General features: G+C 35.3%; 3 protein-coding genes across 4 annotated transcripts; 1 reads left to right on the top strand and 2 right to left on the bottom strand.

The window, feature by feature from the left end:
• Positions 1 to 4676: 4676 nt before the first annotated feature.
• LOC107433969 (receptor-like protein EIX2) lies at positions 4677 to 9248 on the bottom strand. Its single transcript, XM_048461948.1, has 6 exons — positions 8799 to 9248; positions 7068 to 7261; positions 6553 to 6841; positions 5925 to 6439; positions 5632 to 5823; positions 4677 to 5178 (listed from the first exon to the last, which is right to left on the bottom strand). Exons 1-6 carry the CDS (start codon positions 9246 to 9248, stop codon positions 4677 to 4679), a joined length of 2142 nt encoding a protein of 713 aa, XP_048317905.1.
• A 3662-nt stretch (positions 9249 to 12910) lies between these two features.
• On the bottom strand, positions 12911 to 16498 carry LOC107433971 (receptor-like protein EIX2). Its single transcript, XM_016045372.4, has 2 exons — positions 13470 to 16498; positions 12911 to 13333 (listed from the first exon to the last, which is right to left on the bottom strand). The coding sequence occupies exon 1, from the start codon at positions 16494 to 16496 to the stop codon at positions 13470 to 13472; it is 3027 nt and encodes a 1008-aa protein (XP_015900858.3). The 5' UTR covers positions 16497 to 16498; the 3' UTR covers positions 12911 to 13333.
• A 591-nt stretch (positions 16499 to 17089) lies between these two features.
• Positions 17090 to 24956, top strand: LOC107428386 (mannosyl-oligosaccharide glucosidase GCS1). Of its 2 annotated transcripts, none has more exons than XM_016038919.4 (22): positions 17090 to 17636; positions 17761 to 17834; positions 17989 to 18240; positions 18917 to 19088; positions 19254 to 19340; positions 19457 to 19525; positions 19630 to 19726; positions 19989 to 20071; positions 20301 to 20408; positions 20537 to 20658; positions 20878 to 20985; positions 21069 to 21142; positions 21389 to 21514; positions 21796 to 21863; positions 22620 to 22769; positions 22858 to 22908; positions 23210 to 23266; positions 23717 to 23866; positions 24024 to 24115; positions 24222 to 24331; positions 24433 to 24496; positions 24596 to 24956. In XM_016038919.4, the coding sequence occupies exons 1-22, from the start codon at positions 17325 to 17327 to the stop codon at positions 24738 to 24740; spliced, it is 2571 nt and encodes an 856-aa protein (XP_015894405.1). In that variant the 5' UTR covers positions 17090 to 17324; the 3' UTR covers positions 24741 to 24956. The 2 variants fall into 2 exon arrangements, with proteins under 2 accessions (XP_015894405.1, XP_015894404.1); XM_016038918.4 differs by having other exon boundaries at positions 20295 to 20408.
• Positions 24957 to 27365: the final 2409 nt, after the last annotated feature.

The following is a 27365-nucleotide window of genomic DNA, read 5'->3' as shown; positions in this document are numbered from 1 at the left end:
GGTATTTGTTTTGCTGGGTATTATAGGTACTGTTTTGTGAGTTGGTTTTCAAGTCCAGAGTATTGTAATTGTACTGCATAAATGAGAAGATAAATTCTAAATTTTTCATGTTAGATAAAAAATTAATAGAATTAAATATATGAATTAAGATTTGGCATATAAGCTGGTGTTTGTTATTAACTATGACAAATTACAAAACACTTTTAAAAATGGATTAAGCAGGAAATTACTTTCAAATTGACAGATAGTTGATGCAATTAGTGGCGGCTTGCTATATATTATTTCCTTTTATCAACCTTTTTGCATAAAACGTTGACCTATAAGTAATCAATAGTTGGTATGACTTTAATTAATAGTTGGTAATATTTGACTTTCGGGTGAAATTTCTTAAGAAAAAAATTCAAACTTGTAGATACATTAATATTTTAGATTAAGGCGGTGTTTATTTTATACAAGCGAAATTATCATACAATATTATAGAATAAGGATAATGACGATGAGATTATTAAATATTGGGACAAACCTCGTACCTTATGCATGCAACTTGCTATTTTTATTTATTTTAAAAAAGGAAATCCAGTCTTTAGGAAGTTTAAAAGGACAAGTAGAATTAAAAGGAAACTAGAGGTGGTGGTTCTGCACTCCATCGGCAACTCTAAATTAAGCCGCAGTTTGGGAGATACTGCAAAAACGTATTAAAAATTGCTATTTTTTCATTAACTAATATATATATATATATATATCAGTGAAAGACAATAAAAGTAATCAACTTATATCTCTTGACTATAATTGAATTATGTCTCTTGAGCATCTCAATGAACAACTAATAAGTCAGACTTTTATTCACTTCTTTGACCTTTAATAATTAATTAATGGCTTAAAAACTCATGCTTTATTTTTTGTTTAATGCTTTTTATTGAAATTTTTGAAGGTAAGCTTTAGACTGGAGTTGCTTGCATGTTTTTGAGGAAAAGACTAAGTTTGGAGCAATTTTTACAAACATAAAAGTACTCCACGGTAAAATGGAGTAAACTAAAATGGAGTAAACCAAAGATTCACCGCTTGCTCTGTGCCATTTACCCATGCCAGGACCAAGCTCCACGCCTTTCTTCCTTGCTCCAAGCCAAAATGGAGTAAAGCCTAAGGTCTACATCATGCTCCACGCTAAAATATAGTGAACCCTTATAGCTCCATGCCATGCTTCATTAAAGGAAGAGACTCTATACTTTAATTTATGCCAAGCTAGCGCATTCAGCCAAGCTCCATGCCAAGGGGGGCATGTTCAAGCCTTTTCATATCTCACTTTACACCAACAGCTTTAATCACGTGAAAAGAAAAAGTATCTTCATAGTGAGGATGGCGTGAAGCTATGCCAAGTTGGCATGTATCATTTAAGCTCCATATTTCTCATCTTCCTTTATGGAGTGTTCATCAACTTTACACCAACACTCACGTCACAAGTCATTTCCACACAAGGGGAGAGCTGTATTTAACAGATTCAGTAGTATGGTTCTATTCCAAAATGGCGCGTTGTCTCTTTAGCTCCATGCCATGCAGATCCCTCTTTTTCACACATCATTATTTTTCCTGAGCATAAAAAAATGATGATGAGGTGTAAAATGGGGAGGGCTTTTGATCAAAATGGAGGGTTGATCTTCCATTTTAGTAAGGTTTAAGAAAGGAAAAGGCTAATTTTTTAAAGGAGAGAAGAAGAAAGGAGGCACAAACATCAAGGAAGATTTTAAAGAGAGAAGAAGAACAGCTAGATAGAGAAAGCTTGGATTAAAGGAGATTGAAGTCTTTCAAGACATTGACATATTAAGATCTTTTATCTAATAAGCTTTTTTTCTTCCATCTCTTATTCACTAAGTTGTATTGGGTTTATCGAATTATTTACTGAAGATTATGCTTTCCTTTATAGATTTTTTCTTTGATTTTGGTCAGGATAATTATTATGAACATGTGTAGCTAAATTTTTGTATAAAATTTTGATAGAACCTCTACTTTGATAATATTTGATTAATGGGTTTATTTTTATTTTGCTTTTATCCAATTTTTTTGTGAATCTTGTATTTGTTATTTAAGAGCATCCCCAAGGGACTCTCTATATGTTTAATTTGAAGATCTAATATATAAAATCACCCTCCAACCCACTCTGTATTTTAACTTTTAAAATACAGAGTGAGTTTGGTTCTCCAAATTTGGAGAGCCAAAAACACTCTTCATTATTTAATGATGATCAAATTCCAAGACAACTATAATATATTTTACTTGCTAAAAGAAAAAAAAAAAAACTAAGGGAAAGAAACATAATAATAAATGTTTATTGAACAAATAAAAATAAAGAGTGTTGTTAGAGAAGATTTTAAAGCTTAACTCTTTAAACATAAAAATGCTCTCTATTTGACAAAAGATGCTCTTTATTTTTAGAGAATCCATTGGGGATGCTCTAATATACTCTTGCATTTGTGAATTTGCTTGGCTTTTGGATAGATTTACTAGTTTATACTTGAAAATGTTTAATTTGGTGAATTGGTTACTAAATTTATACAACTTTGGTCCTAATTGATATTGGGAAGTTTAATTGAGAATTGGTTAGCTGAAAAAGAGAGGGCTTAAGGTATGAGGACTTAGTAATTTTAGAAAGAATTTCTAATTTTTATTAAGGACTCATAGATTCTAATTTCACTTTGGAAAAAAAGGGATTAGATTAAATTGAAAACCCTTTAGGCTAGCAATTGTATAAAATTTGGTTTTTTCTCAAACTAGTTAACCAAATATAGGAAGGGTAGAGGTAAATCAAAATCTTAGGTTTCTAAGTTCATTTTAATTCCATTTTAAGTTTTTAAATTGTGTGTTTGTGACTTGAATTTCTTTTATTTTGTCATTTACTTTGGTTTAGTTTACAATTCCATTGTTTAATTTTTGTTTTGTTTTTATTTTCATTGTCTAATTTCAATTGTATACCCAGATAAGAACAATTAACCAAAATTTTGGTAATTAGTTAAAATACCAATCCATGTAAGAATGATACCCTCTCATCATTCTATTACTTGATACGACTTGTATACTTGCAGAATTCACACACAACAACGTATCTTTTTGGTTTGGAATCTATGGAGAAGAAAGTCAATTGGGGACCACATAACAAAATTCCAAAGAAAATGACAAGGAAGAAGAAATCTCATTCTATGCTAATTAAGCAGCTAGTATTTCTCGTACGTAAAAGTAAAAATGTATGATAAAGAAGCGTGAATGTGAACCATCCATGTGTATTGGTTACATGCTTTGTTACTAATGAAGTCCTACAGTTTTATTCTTGGATAATATCTTTGTAAAAGAAATTGAAAATTGACAAAGAAGTCACAGGTAATGTCCAGCTTGACGTCCGTCCCGTCTCATCTGGATTTGGCTGGCTGATAGTAGATGCAATTAATGTTGGCCTGCTATATATCTATATATGTATGGCTTTCTTAACCGTGTTATATAAAAGATTGACGTATAAATGACGTCGAACTTGTTTCACCGGCCATTTCCTTGAGACTGATAGACATATGGTAGAGGCAATTAATGTTCGCATGCTAATATATCTTGTTTTCTTATACCGTGTTAGATGAAATGTTGACTTATTATAAGTTACTTCCAACTTAATAGATATTTAAATGCCTTTGAGGGCCAGATTATGTGTCTTGGAGTCGTGGAGGCACATAAAATTCTAAATACTGTAACATAATAAACTGTGGATTACATTAATAACAAATGCATTAAATTTGATCTTAAACCAAAAAAAAAAAAAAAAAAAAAAAAAAATGAAAGTTGCAAACCCAAGATCTGAAAGGAAGGGACTTAACCATCGGACTAGGACAGAGATTGAGGAAAATATATCTATACCACAAGTAGAAGAACTCCAGATCAACTGCACATATATATGGCCAAGAGCGACAAAAAAGTGTCTCCTTTATTCAGCATCTTCTTCATTAATGTTAGAGTAATGACACTTTTGTTGCCGGTCATTAGTTACTTTTTGATGTTTAGTTGCTTTATATTCAGCTTTATGTAAAAATACTGTTGTATTAGATAACCAAAATATGGTTTGTCTTTTGGTAGTATGATTACTGCAGTATTAGGTGAAAATTAGGTGTATTACTGTTGTAAGTTTGTGTTTATATGGTTTTTGTCCAGAAGTGAATGCAGAGCAGTTTTCACACCAGATTATGCTTCATTTTTCTTCTCTTCATTGTTGCTGTGTTTTTTGTTTTTAAATCCTACAACTAACGTTCACTAGCCATGACTCAGTTAGGATATCAAACGTCATTCACTGCGTAGACCAAATAAAAAAAGATAAAGTTTTGTGAAAATAATAATAATAAAAACAGAGAAAAGCAATAAAGAACACATATGGTTATTTTTCATGTGGTTATGTACCTAGCTAGGTGTTTTCCACCTCCCTCATCCTTCGGAAGCGAGTCACATTGATTGAATGACAAGGAGGAGCCTGTCTTTAAGTCGGTTGAAGAACAGGAAATAGGCCTCTCTCCACGACTTCTTAATTGCCAGACTCCCACAAACTGTCCGAAATCCCATGATGAATCCCAGTCCCATGCTGACGTAGAACCAAAACTTGTCGTTGGACTCATCATCTTCAGCAAAATCTTCTTCTGTTCCTCCATCTTCATTCATCGTAGGCTGTGACTTGAGCACATGGTTGGTAGTGGTGATCCACAAAGTCCTGGGTTACCCTCGTAAATCGATGGATCATTGAAGGTCTGGAACTGGTTGGTTAATGGAATTGGTCCAGACAAGTTGTTATTTGACAGGTTCAAATGGCTCAATGAAGTTAGAGAAGCCATGCTTGTAGGAAGTGGACCTTCAAGATGGTTGCATGAGAGATCAAGAGTCTCTAAACTCTTCAGGTCTCCAATGTTATCCGGTATATTTCCTGTCAACTGGGACCGTGACAAATTTAGAGTTCCCAATTTCGAAAGATTAGTCAAAGCCGCTGGGATTTCACCCGAGACATTATTTCTTGAAAGATTAAACGCTTTTACTATCGAAGTTTGATCATCGGTGTACTCATTTTGTCTTCCCTTGGTAACCAAATCCATGTACTCGGGGTAGAATTGTTGTTCTGTGGGTTGTAATTTGAAATAGAATTCTGGAACTTTGAAGCCAGCTAACCTGTCCAAACATGCAGGGATTGGTCCAGAGAGGTTATTATGTGCAAGGTCCAAGATATGGACAGAGGTGAGCTAACACAATTCTTGAGGAATAGTTCCTGTAAGAAAGTTACTTCGTAGGCGTAATTCGCCTATTGATGAAAGCTTCTTGCCAATCCAATTTGGTATGGTATCGGAAAATCTGTTCATGCTTCTCCAATGGCTATGGATTTCTCCTGATAAACTGTTGTTTGATAAATCAAGATTTATCAGACTTGTTACTTTACTTATGAATGGAGGAATGCTACCATTTAGAAAGTTTCCTGACAAGTCTAGGATTTCTTACTGTGACATTTCTTGGCCCAATTCTAAAGGTATTGGTCTAGAAAGTTTATTGTTCTTCAAATAGAGTTGTGTAACATTGCGCCAAAGCGGCATCGAACCTTCAAACTTATTAAAACTCAAATTGACGTACCATAGGGATGAAGGAAAATAGACACTAGAAAGATCTCCTCTTAAGTTGTTCCTAGAAAGGTCTAATTCCCCAATCGATGGAAGAAATTTACTAAACCAATCAGGTAATATGTCTGAAATTCCAGTTCCACCAAGAGTTAAAACCCCCAGATTTGTTTGACTTTTAAGCCATAAGGGGAATGCTGGACCTACTCTGCAATCAATGATCACAAGTGAGTCAGACTGAATGGAGGAATCCAGTCTTTAGGAAGTTTAAAAACTGAAGAGTTCTTGGTAGATGAGAAAGAAAACGACGATAATTTCGTAAGATTCATGAAATGAATTTCAGTTATGATGCCTTCCCAGGAATTTGAAAAAAGTTCTAGGCTCTCTAGCTCAGCAAGCTGTCCTATACTTTCCAAGACAGTCCCATTCAAAAGATTGTTAGAAAGGTCCAGTTTTTCCAAATGTGTCAAATCTCCAAGGGATGGTGGAATTGGACCAGAAAACAAGTTTGAATAAAGAAAAAGGTATCTCAAATGTTTGAGGTATCCAAGAGAATTTGGCAAATTCCCTCTAAGTTGGTTACTACTCAAGTCTAAAACCTCTAGGCTAACATTACTACATCCGGATAAAGCGTCCACAATTCCATTTATATCACCATTAATATCATAATTGCCGGATAGATCAAAAGTATGCAAATTGCATAGACATCCCCTGGCAACCTCAGGAATTGGGCCTCTAAGATTAGACATGCTAAGTTTGAGGTCTGTGAGAGTAGTGATATTAAACCACCATTGAATAATTGAAGAAGAGTTGAAATAATATAGCTGAGATCAATAACTGAAAGTGAAGTTAAATTTATAGATGGAGGAGACTCGGGAAAGTTATGGAGTTGACATGAGGGCAAATGCAGCTCCAATAGAGAAGGAAGCATATTCACAGTTTGCAGCCAATGATTAGCTGCTTTGCTTATGTTCACGCTTCCTAAATTTAGATACTGCAGAGAAGAAAGGTTAGGAAGCCAGTACAGATCCGATAACCAAAGATTTCCCGAAGAAAAATCTGGATTTAGATCAAGATATAGCAACTTTGAGAGGTTCCCAAGATTAGAAGGAACCATTCCAGAAAATGATGATCCTGAGAGATCCAAGTATCTCAAATTCCTCAAAGAACCCACAAAGTTTGGAATATTAATTCCTCGGAAGTCATTGCCATGTAGATCCAGGTAACTCAAATAATTTAGCTCAAGTAGTGAAGGACTTAACTTACCACCTCAATGCAGCTCCTTGCATGAAAATCCTGTTTTGTCTCCTTCTTTGGATTCGGTACAGACAACTTGGCCATGGAGGTCGAGTTCTATCACATGCCCTGTTTGATTGCTGCAGCTGACACCAAACCAGTTGCAACAGTTGTGGCCAATCCAAGAGGAAAGTGCATTTGAATGATCTTTAAGACCTTGTCTGAATGTAAGAAGAGCGTCTCTCCTTCTTGATGCAACCGATAGTAGAATTTCCATCACTAGAATTAGACCATATGGCTAGAACAAGATCTGCTTTAGCCAGTAAAACAAGGAAAAGTAGAAAAACAAGTGGATCAAATGCTGTTCTTCTGCTATCCATTTGCTTTTGAACAGTGAGGCTTGGTTGACGCTACACTATATACACCAGAGCTACTTATAAACTTACATGGAATTGACATCCTCATGTTCTATTATTGTTAAAATTTTATTTTCCTTTTTTAGTTTCTTAATTTTCCTGGAAATCACAAGGAAAAGACAAGACAAATAATTGAATCAATGTAGAATTACACTTTCTAGTTGGATAGGAAAGTTGTGTGTGTTTGATAACGAAGCAACTGAGGTAGCTTGTAACTGCATAAAAAAAATGGAATTTAATTAGGTAGAACAATCCCATTCTATATTATGTTTCATCCTCTGGCATAAAAATGATTTATTAATTGATTTTGTAAGTTTAGTCGGTTGCCATACATTCATTTTTTTTATAATATTTTTTGGCCCTTATGATCGTGAGGTAAAACATTACTACCATCATTGACAATTAAGTCCTTTCATTCCTAGAATTTCTTATTAAAACAAGAAGAAATCACTATTAGATTCCTTTGTGTTGTATATATTATATCACTATTGGATTACTTATAACTAATTAAGGTCCAAAACCCAGCATTAAAAAAAAAAAAAAAAAAAAAAAACACAAAAATGAACAACAAATTAGAAGTCACTCGTTACAACAACTCACCAAGTCACTGGCAGTTTCCCAGGAACAGATATATTACTGATGTAAATTTTAAGAACAAAAGTCAAATATTTAGAGCAAGGCTTGGTATATATTATTTTCTTCAACCGCAATTTTTTATTTCAAACATTGACTTGCAAGAGAACATTAGTGGTTGTTAATTTTTCGATTTCAAGTTTGCTTTTTGAATTAAAAAGTAACATTCAAACACACAGATGGTTTACTCTATTATTATGTGTATTCAACTAACGTTATCTAGTCTTTCCCATAAAAAAAAAAAAAGAAAGTAACATTTTCTAGGCGTGGCATTAGTTTAGCATATGGCACTGCATGATACACGGATCGAGTTAATCATGACGAGATTATTGTGCTACCGAATTCTGATCCCTTGGTGGAATAATCTTCCATTCAAAAAGAGCAACAAAAAGTTCATCAACCAAAACACTTTGTTTTTATGCTTTGTATTGCCCGGAGAAGTAGTTAATTAATAAACAGGCATTTTTTTTTTTTTGATTTAATTATCATTCTTTATTAGATGATAATTAAGCGTAAAGAAAACTAAAAGTACATTTAGTTTTGACAACGTAGAAAAGATTGAACTCACACACCAAGCTACTTCTTTGAAATACAAAGTTCCATGGTTGATACAAAATAGTCATTATGTATACCTGCCTTTATTTCATGCCTTGAGATCTTCAGTTTGTCTTTCGAAAATTGTTCAGCATCTTCTTCCTCTCATGGTCCGTTAGGTCCTCAATGAAAAATATTCACTGCACAACTAAAGCACTATAAAAGTTTTTAAAAAAAGGGGGAAAAAAAAGTAACAAGAAAAATAATATTAAAAGAGAGATGGAAATGGGAAAAACAGAGTAAAAGACATAGCTCTGTATATCTTTCTCTAATTACATACCTACTTATCTTCCAACTTACCCACCCTTGGCAAAAGAGCCATATTCATTGCAATGAAAAAGAGGAACTTATCTTTCACATGGTCCAGGAACCGAAAATAGGAGTGCCTCCAAGACTTGTTTATTGCCAAACTGCCACAAACTGCCCAAAATCCCACAATGAATCCCAACCCCATGCTTACATAAAACCAGAACTTGTCGGACTCATCTTGATCTGCATCCTTGTCCGTTGTTCCTCCATCTTTAGACACCGAGTCTGCGCACATGGTTGGTAGTGGTGATCCACAAAGTCCTGGGTTACCCTCGTAAATATATGGATCATTGAATGTTTGGAACTGATTTGTCAATGGGATTGGTCCAGACAAATTATTATTTGACAGGTTCAAATGACTCAACAAAGTTAGAGAAGTTATACTTGGAGGAATAGAACCTTGAAGATGGTTGCAAGAGAGGTCAAGTGTCTCTAACTGTTTCATGGTTGCAAGAGAGGTCAAGTGTCTCTAACTGTTTCAAGTCTCCAATACTGTCCGGTATATTTCCTGTCAATTGATTCCACGACAAATTGAGGGTGCCCAATTTTGAAAGCTTGGTCATTCCTGCTGGGATATTCCCTGAGAGATTGTTCCTCGAAAAGTCGATCATTTTTAACAGGTCATCCGGATACTGATCTTGTCTTCCCTTCAAAACCAAATCCACATATCTGGGGTGGGATTGGTGTTCTGAGGCTGGTAACTTGAAGTAGAAGCCTTGGTTTTGGAAGCCAATCAACCTGTCCAAACATGTAGGGAGTGGCCCAGAAAAATTATTATGTGCAAGGTCCAAAACAGGGACACAGTTCTTGAGGAATATTTCCTGTAAGAAAGTTGCCCCGTAGGCGTAATTGACCTATTGAAGAAAACATTTTTCCTCCAATCCATTTTGGTATGGTACCAGAAAATCTGTTCTCTCCAATATCAAGTGTTGCCAATCGACCTGTGCAATTTTGCAAAGACGAAGAGAGCTCTCCCGAAAAATAATTGCCACTCAATTTTAGCCAAAGAAGTGAAGGTAGTGAGCACATGGAAATGGGGATTCTACCAGATAAGTTGTTCCTGGATAAATTTATTGCCCATATTTTTTTTCATGCTCCCCCTTTGGTTATGGATTTCTCCTGACAAACTATTGTTGGATAAATCAAGGGTTGTCAGATTCGTCAGTTTAGTTATGGAGGAAGGAATACTAACATTTAGAAAGTTCCCTGAGAGATCTAGTTCTTGTAAATCAAGCATTTCTTGGCCCATTTCTAAAGGTATTTGTCCAGAAAGTTTTTTGTTCTTTAAATAGAGGTACGTAACATTTGGCCAAAGTGGGACTGAACCTTCAAACTGATTAAAACCCAAATCGACCCACCATAGGGATGAACCAGTATACAACGAACTAGAAAAATCTCCTTTCAAGTTGTTACCAGAAAGGTCTAATTCAACAATCTGTGGAAAAAATAATTTCCAAAACCAATTAGGTACTGTGTCTGAAATTCCAGAATTAGCAAGCGTTATAGTTGTAAGTTTTGTTTGAGTTCTGAGCCATGCAGGGAATGTTGGACCTAATTGGCAACCACTGATCTGGATTGTATATAGATCGAAACGAGAAATCCAATCATTTGGGACTTTAAAAACTAAAGAGTTTTTTGCAGATAGGGAAAGCCAAATTAAATTTGTAAGATTTATGAAATGAACTTCGGTTACTATGCCTTCCCAAGAAATTGAAAAAAGGTCTAACATCCATAGCTCAGCAAGTTGTCCTATACTTTCCGGGATTGTTCCATTCATAACATTAAAACTGAGGTAAAGTTCTTTCAAAAGTGACAAATTTCCCAAGGATGTTGGAATTGGACCAGAAATTGAGTTCGATTGAAGATTAAAGTTTGTCAAATGTTTGAGGCATCCAAGAGAATTTGGCAAATTCCCAGCAAGTTGGTTAGCGCTCAAGTCTAAAACCTCTAGGCTAGCGTTGCTACATGTGGATAAAGCATCTATCAGTCCCTTACTTCACCAATAATATATGAATTTCTTGATAGATCAAAAGTATGCAAATTGCAAAGATATCCCTTTGCAACCTCGGGAATAGGGCCTCTAAAACCAGAGGATTGAACTTTAAGCTGTGTGAGATTGGTGATATTATACAACCACTTAAGAATTATTGAAGAAGAAGAGTTGAAATCATTAAGACTGAGATCAAGAACTGAGAGTGAAGAAAAATTTATAGATGGAGGAGAGAGAGGAAAGCTATGGAGTTCACATAAGGTTAAATGCAACTCTAACAGTGACGAGCATATTCACAGTTTGCAACCAATGAGTTGTTGCTTTGCTTAGGTTCACGCTTCCTAAATTTAGATATTGCAAAGAAGAAAGCTTAGGAAGCCAATCTAAATCTGATACCCAAAGAGTTTCTTGAGAAAATACTTAATTGAGATCAAGATATCGCAGCTGTGATAGATTCCCAAGATTAGGAGGAATCATTCCAGAAAACGATGATCCTGAGAGATCAAGGTATCTCAAATTACTCAAAGAACCCACGAAGTGTGGGATGGGAATTCCTTGGAAATCATTGTCTTTTAGATCTAAGTAACTCAAATATTTAAGCTGAAGCAAAGAAGGATTCAACTTACCACCTAAATGCAATCTTGTGCATGAAAATGTTGTTTTGTTTCCTTTTTTCAGTTCAGTGCAGAAAAATTGGCTGTGGAGATCAAGTTTTTCCACATGGCCTGTTTGATTGCTGCATCTTACGCCCAACCAGTCGCAACAGTTTTGGCCATTCCAAGAGAAAAGACAGTTTGAAGGATCTCTAAGGTCTTGTTTGAATTCAAGAAGAGCGTCTCTCTCTTTCTTAATACAACCAAGAGCAGTGTTTATTTCAGCTAGTAAAGGAAGGAAAAGTAGAACAAAAAAAGGATCAAATTTGGTATTACTACCCATCTGCTTCTGACGAGCCAGGGATGGTATTCTTGCTAGACAATGCAATATATTAGTGCCATTTATAAACATTCATTGGCATCTTCAAGTTCTTTTTTCAAACAAAATTAAAGAAAAAATTATTATTATTTATGTGGATTGATTGGAACATGGAAAAGAAGAGGTACTATTGATTAATACAAAATCATCGAGCATATATAACATATTAAAATATGCCCATAGAGTGGGAAGGATGAGAAGTCTCATTTTTATGCTATTTCCATACCCTATCATATAAAAATGATGTCTGGTTTAATTAAGATGAGTCGCTATAGTATCAACCATAGCGTTGCATTTTGCAATTTCTGATCCTTATCATTAGGCAACATTACCATATATATCACTGAAAATCAAGTACAACTTTCTTTTATAAAAGAATGAGATTTTCATTAGTTTTTCTTTCATATATGATATAGATTAATTCTAATATTCAAAACCCATAAATAAAGAAAGCAAAGAAAAACAAATCAATCTTTAAAACTTGAAAAGACTTTCTCCAACAAGTTGCTGCCGATAATGCATGCAGCTTCCTTAAAATTTCATAGAAACGTATGCAAGTTTATAAGTCAAATATTTAGAGCAATAAATCGTGTATAATATTGTTCTCTTGAACCGGTTTTTAGGGAAAACGTTGACTTGTGAATGGCACAGATAGCGTTTGGTAATCTTTCACTTTCAGATGAGTTTTTATAAAATATAATTCAAACTTTTTTTTTTTTGGGTAAATAAATAAAATTCAAAAATTCAAACTCAGGGATATTATAAAGTTGAGTTTTTATCGCCAGCTTTAAATATTATAAAATTGAGTTTTTATCGGTGACTTGGACTTCAAACTTCTACATGCCTAACATAATTACTTTGGAAAGCAAATTACACAATTATCATAGATCATCTCTCTGCATTTTGGTCTTTGATACAGTAGTCTTCAAAAATAGCCATCATGAGGCCTCCTTGGATTTTAGAAGGGCTTTTGCTCTTATAAATGCGAGCAGTAGGAAGGTCCCTAGAACTGAATGCTATTATTAATTAAACAAGAAGAAATGGAAATCATGAAGCTTTTCCCACAATCAACGGACTCTGTTTGTTTTCATATGCTATGCATTGCAAAGGACAAAGAGAAGCAGTTAATTATCTAAATTGTTTATTACATCATAATTAAGCATAAAAAAAGTAGAAGTACATTTTAGTTTAACTTTGTAAGAAACATAGAATTCACAGACAAAGCTAACTTCTTCAAACACTTACATGTTGATACATAAAAAACATAGAATTCACAGACCAAGCTAACTCCTTCAAACACTTACATGTTGATACATAACTTCTTCAAACACTTACATGTTGATACATAACTTCTTCAAACACTTACATGGTGATACACAAAAAACATAGAATTCACAGACCAAGCTAACTTATTCAAACACAGGCTAACTTCTTCAAACACTTACATGTTGATACATAATTGCTATGTATCCTAGTCTTTCCATTCCTTGAGACTCAATTTGTCTTCGAAATTTATTTAGCACCTTCTTCCTTTCATGACCTCCGTTAGGTCAATGAACACTTATCCACTGCACTAATAAAATGTAATATTATAAAACTAAAAATGTGAAAAAAAAAAAAGAAAAAAAGAAAAAAAAAGTGTTTATTATAATAAAACCACCGTAATAAACAGAGTAATAAAGATTAAATTGTCTGATTACATACCTAGGCGTGTTCCATCTTCCTCGTCATCCTTCGCAAACGAGCCACATTCAATTCAACCACTAGGAGGATCCAATCTTTAGCATTGTTAAGGAACCGAAAATATGAATCCCTCCAAGACTTCTTTATTAGCAAACTACCACAAACCCCCCAAAATCCCACGAAGAATCCCAGCCCCAAGCTTATGTAGAACCAGAACTTATCAGACAGAGATCCATCTTCATCATCCTCTGCTGTTGTTCCTCCATCCTTAGGCACTGAGTCTGAACTGCACATGGTTGGTAATGGTGAACCGCAAAGTCCTGGATTACCTTCATAAATTGATGGATCATTTAAGGTGTTGAACTGGTTGATTAATGGAATTGGTCCAGATAAATTGTTATTTGACAGGTTCAAATGGCTCAATGAAGTCAGAGAAGTCATGCTTGCAGGAATTGGACCTTCAAGATTGTTGCATGAGAGATCAAGAGTCTCTAAACTCCTTAAGTCTCCAATGTTTTCTAGTATATTTCCTGTGAACCGGTTCCATGACAAATTTAGAGTACCCAATGCTGAAAGATTTGTGACTGCTGCTGGAATTTTCCCTGAGAGATTGTTTCTTGAAAGATCCAACATTCTCACAATCATGATTTGGCCAGGGTCATATTCATACTGACTTCCCTTGGTATACAAATCCATATACCTTGGATAATTAAGGAGTGATCTAGGAAATGAACTCGAGTAGCGGCCCTGATTTTTGAACTCAGTCAACTTATCCAAACATGTCGGGATTGTCCCGGACAAATTATTATGTGAAAGGTCCAAGACATGGATAGAGGTGAGCAGACACAATTCTTGAGGAATTTTTCCAGTAAGTAAGTTGCCCCTTAAGCGTAATTGACCAAGTGAGAAAAGTTCTTTGCCAATCCATTTTGGAATGGTACCGGATAACTTGTTGTCTCCAAGATCAAATGTGACTATCCTTGTGCAGTTATGCAAAAATAAAGAGAGCTGTCCAGAAAAATAATTGCTATTCAATTGTAACCAGCTAAGCAAAGGCAGTGAGCAAAATTCACTGGGGATTGTACCAGAAAAATTGTTTTTGGACAGATCTATTATCCATAAGTTTCGCATACCGCTCCAGTCGATATGGATTTCTCCTGACAAACTATTGTTCGATAAACCAAGATATCTCAGACTGTTTAGTTTATTCAGGGACAATGGTATGCTGCCCTCAAGAAAGTTTCCAGACAAATCTAGGACTTGTAACCCAGGCATTTCATGGCCAATATCGGAAGGCATTGGTCCAGAAAGTTTGTTGTTTCTTAAATACAGTGAAAGAACATAAGGCCAGAGTTTTAGCGGACCTTGAAACTGATTAAAACTCAAATCAACCCACCATAAAGATGAACCAAAATTCAATGAAGAAAGGTACCCTTTTAAGCTGTTTTGAGAAATATCAAGTTGAGATGGACAAATTTTCCAAAACCAATCAGGTATTGGACCTGAAATTGCCCCATTGCTAAGGATCATCATTGATCCTGCATAAATATTGGTTTGAGTTTTGAGCCATGCAGGGAATGATGGACCTAATTGGCATCCACTTATCTGGATGGATTTCAAATTGAAAGGAGGAATCCAGTCATTTGGAACTTTCAATACCAAAGCATTCTGTCTAGATGACAAAGAAAGCCAAAATAATTTTGTAAGATTCATGAAATGAGTTTTGGTCATAACTCCTTCCCATGAATTAGAATAAAGCTCTAATACCCTCAGCTCATCAAGTTGTCCTATACTCTCCGGTATGTTCCCGCTAAACATTAAGTTGTTAGAGAGTTTTAATTCTTCCAAATGTGACAAATTCCCAATGGACTGTGGAATTGGACCCGATAATAAGTTTGAGAAGAGATCAATGTCTCTCAAATTCTTGAAATTTCCTAGAGAATTTGGCAAATTCCCTGTGAGTTTGTTTGTTCTCAAGTCTATAAACTCAAGGCTGAAATTATGACATCCTGACAAAGCATCCCAAAGTCCTTTTAAATCACCATTAAGAGAATTGGCTTCTAGATCAACAGTATGAAGATTGCAAAGACTTCCTCTTGGAACCTCAGGAATGGGGCCAACAAGATTACTCCTTTCGAGTTTGAGGCTTGTTAGAGTAGTGATATTAAACCACCAACGAAGAATAGAAGAAGAGTCAAATTGATTATTACTGAGGTCGAGAACTGAGAGAGATGTAAAATTTACAGATGGAGGAGACTGAGGAAAGTTAAGGAGTCCAGAGAAGGACAAGTGAAGCTTTGACAATGAAGGAAGCATATTCACAGTTTGCAGCCAATGAGTAGTTGCTTTGCTTAGGTTCACACTTCCTAAACTTAGATACTTCAAAGAGGAAAGATTTGGGAGCCAATATAAATCAGAAACCCAAAGTTCTAGACTCAAACTTAGATCAAGATATTGCAACTGAGAGAGGTTCCCAAGATTAGGAGGAACCATTCCAGAAAAAGATGATCTTGAGAGATCTAGATATCTCAAATTGCTCAAAGAACCCATAAAGTTTGGAATGGTAATTCCTTGGAAATCATTGTTGCTTAGATCCAAATAACTCAAATACTTCAATTCAAGTAAAGAAGGATTTAACTTACCACCTACGTACGACCTGTCGCATGAAGATCCAGTGCAGAAATATTGATATTGGTTCTGAAGGTCAAGTTTTGTGACGTGGCCTGTCTGATTGTTGCAGCTTATACCGAACCAACTGCAGCAGCTTTGGCCATTCCATGAAGAAAGAAGATTTGAAGGGTCTTCAAGATCTTCTTTGAATGCAAGAAGTGCGTCTCTCTCTTTCTTTATGCAACTGGGAGTAGAATTTTCAATACTAAAATTAGGCCATACAGCTTCAACAGGATGTGTTTGAGCTAGGAAAAAGAGTAGCAGTAGGATAAAAAAAGGACTAAATGTGGTGGCTCTGATATCCATTTGCAATTCTCCAGAGACAGTTTGCTGATACGACAAATATATTAGTGCTATATATACACTGAAGTCGTTCATAGGAATTTAGTTACATACTTCAAAGTTACTTCTGTTATTTTCTCAGGAATAGGCACAAGCCAAAGACAAGACAACACCTGCTGATCAGGAATATATTTAATTATAGAACCTTTGTGTTTGGTAAGGAAATTTCCTTGAATTTGGTAGATAGTGGATGCAATGAAAAAATAAGTAATTTATTTAGTGTAAGTGCTTTCTTTTTTTATTATTTTTACGAGGGAGTAAGTGCTTTATTTTTGGGCTTTATTTTTGGTGAAAAGGGGGTCTCACTGTTTTCCATACAACACTTTCTTCGACCATTTTATGTTAAACATTGACTGATAAAGGACTTCAACAGTTGGTAACATTCGACTCCGATTTGAATTTTAGACAAGTGACGTTATTGTTTGGATTGGCATGACAATATTAAATTACTATATATGTAATGAGTAGATTGAGAGTATTTTGTCACTAAAATCCATACATGGAGACCTGTCCTCTTTCGTAATTATCTCTCATCATGAGCCTAATCCTAAATTCCTAATACGCGTCTATCTCAGTCTTTCTTTATTGTTTTCTAAAATAAAAATATTATATTTTTCAAGAAAAAAGCATCCATACTCGGCCAAGCCCTGCTGCGGCCTTTATCACGACGTGTCGTCCGTGGACCGGCCTGGACTTTGGCCTTACACGGGTCGTCAAGTCAACCAATACCTAAGGCCGGGCATCCACCCGACCCGAATAACTTCAACAGGTCCATCATTTTCGTTTTGTCTCTCAGAGCTGGTTCTAGTTAGCGGGAGAGCTCGTATATTCTTACTGTTAACCGATCGTAAGACCCTGGTCAACATGAGCGGGAGTGGTAGAAAAAATGCTCGAACCAGAACCAGATCCTCCGCCGATGCCAGTAAAGACGACGATGGCGACGATCTTTCTCTCCGTCAACCAAAACCTGGTTTCAGACCTCGTAGAGATAGAGGGAGAAATCAAAGTTCGCTTCGGATTTTCAATGTCGATCTCAAAGTCATGCTAGGGCTTAGCGTATTGGCATTCTTCGTCATCTTGTTCGTGATCTATAACCTAATTAAGCCCGCTGAAGAAGTTCAGAGACCTAGAGTTGTCACGCCCTTCCCTGCACCAAAAATCATGGACCTCCCTCAGGTAAAGCATGAGTTTGAGTGTGAGTTTGTGAGTATGCCAGCGTGTGACTTTGTGTCCGCGCTTGCGAGTTGTGTGTGTTTTAAGTTGTGGAGGTGTCGTATGGATGAACTTTCGGCTATGGCAGTTTCAAGGCGAGCACAAGGAGAGCTTGTATTGGGGAACTTATCGGCCTCATGTTTATCTCGGAATTCGTGCTAGGTATTTGCTTCTCTTTGCTTCGAAATTGTTCGTTCTGAAAATGTATAAATTAAATTCTTTAACTAAAGGATGAGGGATTTATGAGCTTTAATTGATGCTATATTTTATCGAACTTCACCGGTTGTGGTGGTAATTTGTTGTTGCAATTGTTCAGAACTCCTCGGTCATTGGTTGCTGGATTGATGTGGCTTGGTGTAAAGGACGGAAGGTATTTCATGCGGCATGTCTGCCAAGATTCTGATGAGCTGAGCAAATATGGTTGGACTCATCATAATGGTCGCGATTTTGGACGTCAATTGTTGATTGACCAGGACATGACCTTGGAAACTAGTTTCTTCAAATCAAAAGAAGCCGGTAGTGGCTATGGAGGAGATTGGGCAGTTCGTGTTGATGTGCAGAATGAGAAGTAAATATTTTTCACCTTATTCCATAACATTCGCTTTAAACCTTTTGTTTCATAAGAAATATATGTATCCTTGACATGTTAAGACTTTTTAAGTCTTTTGTGCTAAGAGGTAGGTAGTCAAGGTAGTTTGAATTGATTAATATTTATAGGGAACTGTAGGGAGTGTGGACAAGTAATGTTTGGGAGTTTGTCTCCATCTGTTATTTTTACGTGCTTCAATTTACAATTTTAAATTACTAATCGTTTATGCCTGTCTATTTTCTGTAGATTTTAGGTTTTCTTTATACTGCCGGCGTGCAGTTTTCGTTTAGTTAGGCTATTGGACACAAACTTTGTTGGTCAGTTCCATGGAAAAATATGATTGAAAGTTCAAGGCTAGTGTTAGAATTTTAATTCTGTTTGCTTTCTCTTGTTAGAGTATCTTTGAATGATACTGGTTAATTGTGTGAAATAGTATATACTTTCCTAATTATAAGTTTTTTAGCATTTTCCATATCATGTATTGGTTCTTTGATACTGGTTAGTCTTATTTCCTGCTGATAGTTGTCTGTTCTTGTAAATTAACCTCAATTACACTGTGCATAAAAATTGCAAATGAAGCGTGATTTACCTTCACTACCCAATCACTGCTTACATTCTACTATGTGGATGCTCTTTTATCATGTTCCATTCACAGATCTGGCGATGGGGAACCCTGGAGAAGTGGACATCTCTTTTTCTATGTGGCTGATGAAGATGGACATTCTTTAAGTTTGGGTGGAGATAGCTTGGACATCCATGAGAGTTCTCTTCTTGCATCCGGTTCCAGAATGGATGTTGGAAGATGGCAGCTACATTTAAAATCACTGGTAAGCATTACTGAAACGATTGCTCTTCTAATTCTCTTGTAGATGGTTTTTCCAGATTGCATGTACCCTCTCTGAGGTCCACCCCTTCCCAGTTCTTAATCTTTTCACTTGAAGAAGGTGTTTGGATACTGACATTTATCCTGCTTTGTTTTTGCCATTATACAGGATGACATGGAAGTTCATTATTCTGGCTTTAGGACACCACATATTCACAACTTATCTGATCTTGTCCAAGAAAGTCTCGTTGAACAAGTATGTAGCTTGGATATGCATGCTCTTTAAAGACAGATTTTGTTCAATACATTTGTACGCTTTTTTTTTTTCTTATTATTTTTTTAATTACTCTGATTTTTTGCCCATATTTCCAGGCAAGAAAGTATAATCGACTGCAGCTACCTGACAGATCAGATAATTCTGCAAATATTTTGGTTTTTCAGGTATGTGGTCATCGAGGTCACAGAGTATTTTGGAAAATATGGAACTACATTAACTAATTTTGGGCAGTGCATCTAAATTCTTCCAAAATACTATGTTCATGCAGATTTCTGCTAAGTTTCCTTTCAAGATAGATATTGCATTTGTATCTGGAACTGGTTTGGATAGCTCAAGAGTAGAAGAACGTATCAGCAGCCTTACAGGTTTATTCCACATCCATTTGATCTTGATAAGTAATAAGGAAGAGCAAATGGATGGATGATACAAGTGATAAGGAAGCTCAAAGGGGCACATGATGTAGATTGTAGAATTTTTTTTTATTATTCTTTTTTTTGCATGCTTTTCTTGATTTTATAGACTGGTGCAACTTCCAATTGAGAGTTGGGTTTTTTCTTCTGGGGTAGGGGGGCAGAACAATGAAGAAGTTGTAGTATTTGTTTATAATTTTAAATTTATAATATTCAGGCACCTCGCTGACCAGCAAACTGAAAGAGAAGCAAAGAGAATTTGATGCAAAATTTGAGAAGAACTTTAATATGAGTAGCAAGGTAACTGGAAAGTATTTTCCATTTTCCTTTATTTATGAACTGTTACACCTAGCTATTATCACAGTTGATGCTAAAATATTAATTTCATTTATTTTTGCCACATGGAACTTGTGTTTCAGAGAGTAAAAGATGTAGCTCCTGTTGGCATGAGAGTTCAATTATTCATTAGAATATTTCTTGAAATTTTATTTTGATGTCTCCACTATAAATCATGTTATTCTAGCTTCAGATTGATTCTGAATCTGCTGTTGCTGGTAAAGCTGCTATTGGAAACATGTTGGGTGGAATTGGCTACTTCTATGGCCAGTCAAAAATTGCAATCCCAAGAGATTCCAATGTAAGTAATTCAAATGTGTGCTATATGCCTCTTTCAATCTAAGAAACTGCAATTTTTTGTGCTTATGATCAGACCTTATCTATTTGGGCATCTGACAAAATCATGCAGTGGAAACTTTTCTCTTGCAGCTGGGAAGTCATGAGAATTATATTTATTACTGGCCAGCTGAGCTCTACACTGCTGTTCCAAGTCGACCGTTCTTCCCAAGGGGATTTTTGTGGGATGAAGGCTTTCATCAGCTGTTGATCTGGTCTGTTGCCTCTTTCTTAGTCTGTTATGTTATTTCATATGCCACAGTAACAACCATTATACATGCAATTTCTGGTGATGTCTTAACATATGATGTCAGTTGATCATGTTATTTAACTAAGTTATTTTGGATTTTTCAATAAATAAATAAAAGTAGTTCTTTTGGAAACTCTTTTTTTTTCATTTTTTTTTTAATCAATTTACTTTTAACGTTGAGCAGGCGGTGGGATATCCATATTTCCTTGGATATCATTGGACACTGGTTAGATCTAATGAATATTGATGGGTGGATTCCACGTGAACAAATTTTAGGAGCTGAGGCTCTAAGGTGAACTTGTTCAATTATGTTCATCGCTATGGTGTTTTAAAATTGTATAAAAAATAATCTTTCCATTTTTGGTTTTGTTACAGTAAGATCCCAGAGGAATTTGTTCCTCAGCATCCAACTGATGGAAATCCACCTACTCTATTTATGGCATTACATGGTAAGGATTTTCCCCACAATCAATTTTTCATCAGTTTATTTGCAGCAGGAAAATTTTAAGTATATTGGAGTTTGACTGCAAGACTCCTTACATGATTTTATTTGCTTAATTGATAAAGTTTCTAAGAGTAGATTGTATTGTATTCTATTCGAAGTTCTTAAATTTCCTTTCGCTTGTATGTCTACGGAAATTTATTTCTTTGAAGTGGCATGATCTTAAATGTGTTTTACACATTGCTTGTTTCAGATCTAGTTGATGGTGTAAAGAAAAACAAGTTTACTTCCACTGAGAGCATTGAGATCTCTTCCTTCTTAGAACAGGCTTTTGTACGCCTTGAAGCATGGTTTCAATGGTTCAATACTACCCAATCTGGTAATAAAACAAAATCTGTCATTCCTCTCCCACTTTTTTTTTTTTTTTTTTTTGTCTTGTTCAGTAGGGTAGCGATCATTTTATTGCCGGTAGTTCTGTTTTATGAAAGGACTTATCTTTGATAAATATGCAAGGTCACATCTGTGTGCACTCACATTTTGTTTACTGCATGGATGAAGTATGTGCATGAGTGTTCATGTCTTGAAGTTCTGGAAGTATTACTGTTTATTTTTTACTTAGAAGTCTTTGATTGACTTGGATCAACATCTTTACGAACACAGGTAAGGAAACAGGAAGTTATTATTGGCATGGGAGAGACAGCAAAACAACACGTGAATTAAATCCAAAGGTTTTTTTTCTCACAATATTTCTTATTCTTTGAACTCAAGATAGCAGTATGATTCGGTCAGGACAAGTTGTCATTCTAAATCATGCTTTATCTGTTTTGTCTTTGAACTTGATCTTTAAGTTGGGCTACTTCCTGTGCTCAATTTGCTGTATGAAGCTGCAACTGTTTGGTTGCCTACTTGTTGGAATCTTTATATTTCAAGGTGTCCATTTAGTATTCTCCAGTTGTCTCTCTCTTTTCCTTTTTTTTTTTTTTTTTTTTTAATATAAGTCATCTTTTTTATAGGGTAAAAGATTTTGAAAATTCAGGGCTAGGTTTAGTTATGCAGAAGAGTGATTTAGAATAAAGATATTATGTAAAGCATGTGGAAAGGAGGTTTTAGGAAGCACCAAATTGCCAAAAAAGTTGGTCTAAGGATTAGAACTTGGTGGGATGGCCGTGTACTTAATATCCTGAGGTCTTTTTATCTTATAACTAAGTAATTTGAATTTTTCCAAGGCAGCTTGTTTATATGAATATTCTATGTAGATTTAGTCGATTGATTGTGTACAAGTACTCCTGTTATGATTATGTTCCCATGAAAAAAGCCTCCAAAAACGTGATAGTTGAACCTTGTCAAGGAGCTTACTATTCTTTAACTACAATTAACATGCGAGGTGGATTTGTATTTGTTTTTATTGTTATTTTGGATTTTAGGACAGTTTTAAGGTAGGAAGGCAACAAATATATATTGACATTGTACTCTGGCATCTCCAGACACTTTCATCTGGATTGGATGACTATCCACGTGCTTCACATCCAACTGCAGATGAACGCCACGTAGATCTTAGATGTTGGATGCTTCTTGCAGCAGATTGCATGCATTCTGTAGCACAGCTGCTCAAGAAGGAAAATGGATCTGGAAAGGTAAGATAACTGTAAAAGAAACCTATAAAAGCTACTAGAAGTCTAGAATACAAATAGTACCAATTTAACCTTAATTAAAATAATGCAGGAGTATGGTACCACAGCTAAGATGCTCACAGATTTTGAAGTTCTGAATCAGGTAATTTTTCAGCTTTACAATGCTCTGTGAAATTATAACCCATTACTATTCTTCTTTGATGCTTTAAATTGGTAACTTGTGCTAATCCAGTTTTATATTTAATATTTTTTTTTTTTTACTGCAATATTATTACAATATAGTTCATAAACATACTGTATTCTGAAAATTTTCTTTGTGATGGTACAAGGGTGTCTACTATATGTAGCGTTGAATTATTAAGATGTTTAGATTAAGAGCTGGAAAAATGACATGTAGTTTTCATATGAATCATATCTCATATGTGCATGATGATGCGTAACAGATGCACTATGATGAGGCATATGGAGCTTATTTTGATTTTGGATACCACACAGAAAAGGTACGTTTCATGTACATGCAATTCTCATACTTGAATAAGATTTTCTGATGATTTATTCACAAACATTGATGGCTGTGACGTAGTTCACTAGTCCTTCATAGCTTTTGCTGACATATCAGGGTAAACTTTAAACATTCCAAGAAAGTTTACCCTCTACGCCTTTGATACCCTTTGTTTTTTGTCTCCCTTTTCTTCTTCTTCTTCTTCTTTTTTTTTTTTTTTTTTTTTTTTTTTTGGGATGGTCTGTTCATGTAACTTGGGTAAAATGCTATGTCTAAACCTTGCAAGTGTATTGATCTAAACATTTGGTAAGGAAACAAAAAGACGTTGCTTCCTTAAGTGCTTTCTAGATTGCCTATAAGTGAATGATGGAAATGAATTTTTAAGCTGTTGACAAAATATATTTCCATATGTACTTGGTAATATTGGATGTCGGTTTGCCTGTGCCAGGTCCGTTTAAGTTGGAAAGAAATGAAGGTAGAACATGGTTATCCAACTCGAGAGCTTGTACGAGAAGTATTAGGAAACCCTGAATTGAGGCTGGTCCCTCATATTGGCTACGTGAGCCTTTTCCCACTCATGAGGAGGATTATTCCATCAGTAAGTCACGCATAATCTGATTGTAGACAATTGTTTGCCATTTAGTGATTTTATATTTTATCATTCCTGCATGGAGGTAGGAAGTTCTCTCTTTCTTCTCTCCACCTGCCCTTTTTATTCTCTTGATTTGGTTATAAATTTCTTATCAATCACACAGGAGTCGTGGATTCTACAAAAACAACTAGACCTTATATCTAACCGTAGCATCTTATGGACGGATTTTGGGCTCCGGTCTCTTTCCAAAACAAGGTAATCATGTGTTATATTGTTAGCGTATAGAGCTAACTTTCCCTCAACCAGCTCATGACTATTTTAATTCTAGATATTACTAAATACTGGATCTCGTATGCTACAGCTCCTTGTACATGAAACGCAATACAGAGCACGACGCTCCTTATTGGAGGGGTCCAATTTGGATGAACATGAATTACATGATTCTATCAGCTCTTCATCATTACTCTAAAGGTATAAACTCACAAATAGAAAGTGAAAACCTAGTATGAAAGTTCAGGAAAGCTTTGAGCCCTTATTTTTATGGCTGGCTCATTGTTGACATTGGTGTACAGAGGATGGGCCATACAGAGAGAGAGCGAAAACCATCTATGATGACTTGAGAACCAATCTGATAAGGTATTATTAAAAATACCCTGCACATGTAACGGCTTGTTATGTGCTTATGCTGGCTTGCTTTCTTCAAAGAATGATGGAGCGTTTGCTTCTGTGTTTCAGAAATGTGGTTCGCAATTATAACCGAACTGGGTTTTTGTGGGAGCAGTATGATCAGAAGAATGGTAAAGGAAAAGGTCAACGTGTTTTCACCGGTTGGACGTCTCTTGTCCTATTGATCATGGCAGAAGCGTACGGTGAAATTTAGGACACTATAATTGAAGCATTTTCGCAGAAACCATTAAATAAAATAAAATTAAAATTAGAAACCATTAAATTAAATTAAATTTTGTATTTAGATGTTACCCCTCTTGTGGGAGCACGAAGAATTTTGTTGGGTGTATTATAGGAATACCCTGATTACTTCAAATCGTAGAGCAGGACTGCAAGATGAATAATGATGAAATTACTTTATACTGAACAACCGGAATGAAGGGCCTGAACCCAGGCCCAATAAGAGTGACATGCCTAAACTGAAGGTCCATAGGCCTTATTTAAGGTTCATTATTACTCAAATGAATTCATAGGCCTGGACTGTGGCCCTATAAAGATGAATGGGCCTGATTTTCGGCCCAATTAAGTCAAAAGGGACTCATGTGTCTGAATTTGACTCATGAGGGTTCGTTTCATATGTGAGATTGCTTTGGATTGCAGTGTGAAAAGATAAACCTCTACTAGATTTAACAGTTCAACGTTCCTAGCTAAAATAAATAAATAAATAAAATCTTTATATTAACGTATTGAAGAGTATGTTTAAAAACTATAAAATATATATGCATGAAAAGAAAAGTAGAAAGTGTTTTTTTTTGTTTTTTCCACAAAAAAAGAATTGTGGTGCATTTTTTCATCGTATGAAGTTGCCCTCATTACAACTGCGCACAGTTTAGGTGAGTGCATACAGTTATGATCACTGTCATTATACATACATCTGCAGAATATTATAAGGTTTGTACATCCAATTGTCTTGCTAAATACCCCTTGCTAAATTTCTATGGAGAAATTTGTGTTTTTATACACCCTTCAATTTGTGCTGTGGATATGTAGAGTAATCATCATTTTTCCAACTGCACCTTCAAAATTCGGCTGTATACAGTAATATTCATTACATTTCTAAATACACTGACAATTTTCTATGGTATATGAAGTAAATTTCATTCCTTTTTTTTAGGTGGGTGTATATAGTAATGTTCATCGTACAACTAAATACATTAACAGCAGAATAAAGTAATGCCATCATTAACAGCAGAATATTGTGTAGCTTATAGAGGTAAACCAGTCGTACTAAAAATATCTACTTACAGTCGCGTTGGGTGCATAGTTCTTTATATAATTATTCTAAAGACACCCAGAAAATTTTATGGGTGTAACAGTCCTCAATGTCCTCTTGCAAATACACCCAATAAATTTTGTCAGCGATGTCTTAAGTAATTTTCATTGTTTTTCTATATACACCATCGAAATTTGTTGTGGGTGTATAGAGCAATCATCAGCATGTTACTAAATGCAACTTCAATTTCCTATGGTGTATAAAGAAATATTTTAATTATAGTACTATACACACCCACATGAAATTATGTGTGAGTGCATAGAGTAGTCAACAATATTTCTTCAATCTCACGAATATGGTAGCGTGGGATTGCAGTTGTGTGGGTGCATAGAGTAGTAATCAACATATTACTAAATACACCTGCAAATTTGTGTGGTGAATAGAGAAATCTTATATCTACTACCATATACACTGAAACAACATTTTTATGTGGGTGTATAGAGTATTCAATATTGTAATTATGAATAATCATGAATTGGGGAGTGTACAAAGTAATCATTATTGTATATCCGAATACACCCTGTCATAAGCATTCTAAATACACCCATAGATTGTGCATTAGTCTTTCTAAATGCACCCACCTAATCTCTTTGCTTTGCATATACAATCCTCATCAGGCACAATTTATTTTGGGGTGTACAACGTAATATAAGCATCGCCATTCTAAAAAATTTTCTCGGTGTATACAGTCGGTTTGCACCATCTTGCTAAATGGTAATCCTCATTATATAGCTAAATAGAATTATAAAATTTCTTGTGGGGTTGTATAATGTATTGGGCAGCATCTTGCTATATACACCCTTACAATTGCGGTGGATGTATACAGTGAAGTTCATCTAATAATTTTTATTGCATTTGTTAGTTCATTCTATTGCTAAACACACCCACTAAATTTTGTGTGTTTAAATACAATATTCCTCATCATCTTGCTAATTACACGCGCACAATTCCCACTGGTTTTTAAAGTAGTCATCATCATAATTCTAAATGCACCCACAATATTATTTGGATTTTTGTTTTTGGTATCATAGAGTAATCTCTAAACATTTTGATGAGAAATCATTTCGTTGCTATTGTGTTTAATAATCCTAAATCACGGTTTATTAGTCAAGGCTGGCCAAGTAACAGACCGTGGGCCAATCAGGCGCAATATAAACTGGCTGCTGGCCTAGAACAGGCCCAACACCCAAACGATATGGCTCATCGTTGCGATGACAAAAGTCTACTCTTAAGCTGTAAAGTTTTCGGCAATTTTTCACCCAGAAACTTTGCCGAGATCGATATATAAAATGAACTGAAAAGTAAAAGAAAATTACACATTAATAAAAATCATCACCACGAAGTGATTTGTCTTAAGCCATCTTGCTCATATCTCCTCTCATTTCTATAGTGCATAGTAGCCTCCTTCTACTACGGTAAAACCTCTTGCATTTCAGCAAAAACTTTGTTCGTGTATTTCAATTGATCCTGGAAGAAAAACAGAACCAACACTACCAATAATTTTTT

This window comes from Ziziphus jujuba, chromosome 12 (genome assembly GCF_031755915.1).
Source record: "Ziziphus jujuba cultivar Dongzao chromosome 12, ASM3175591v1".
In the NCBI taxonomy this organism is placed as follows: domain Eukaryota; kingdom Viridiplantae; phylum Streptophyta; class Magnoliopsida; order Rosales; family Rhamnaceae; genus Ziziphus; species Ziziphus jujuba.
Note: the sequence above shows the minus strand (reverse complement) of the source record. Positions and strands in the feature narration are given on the sequence as shown.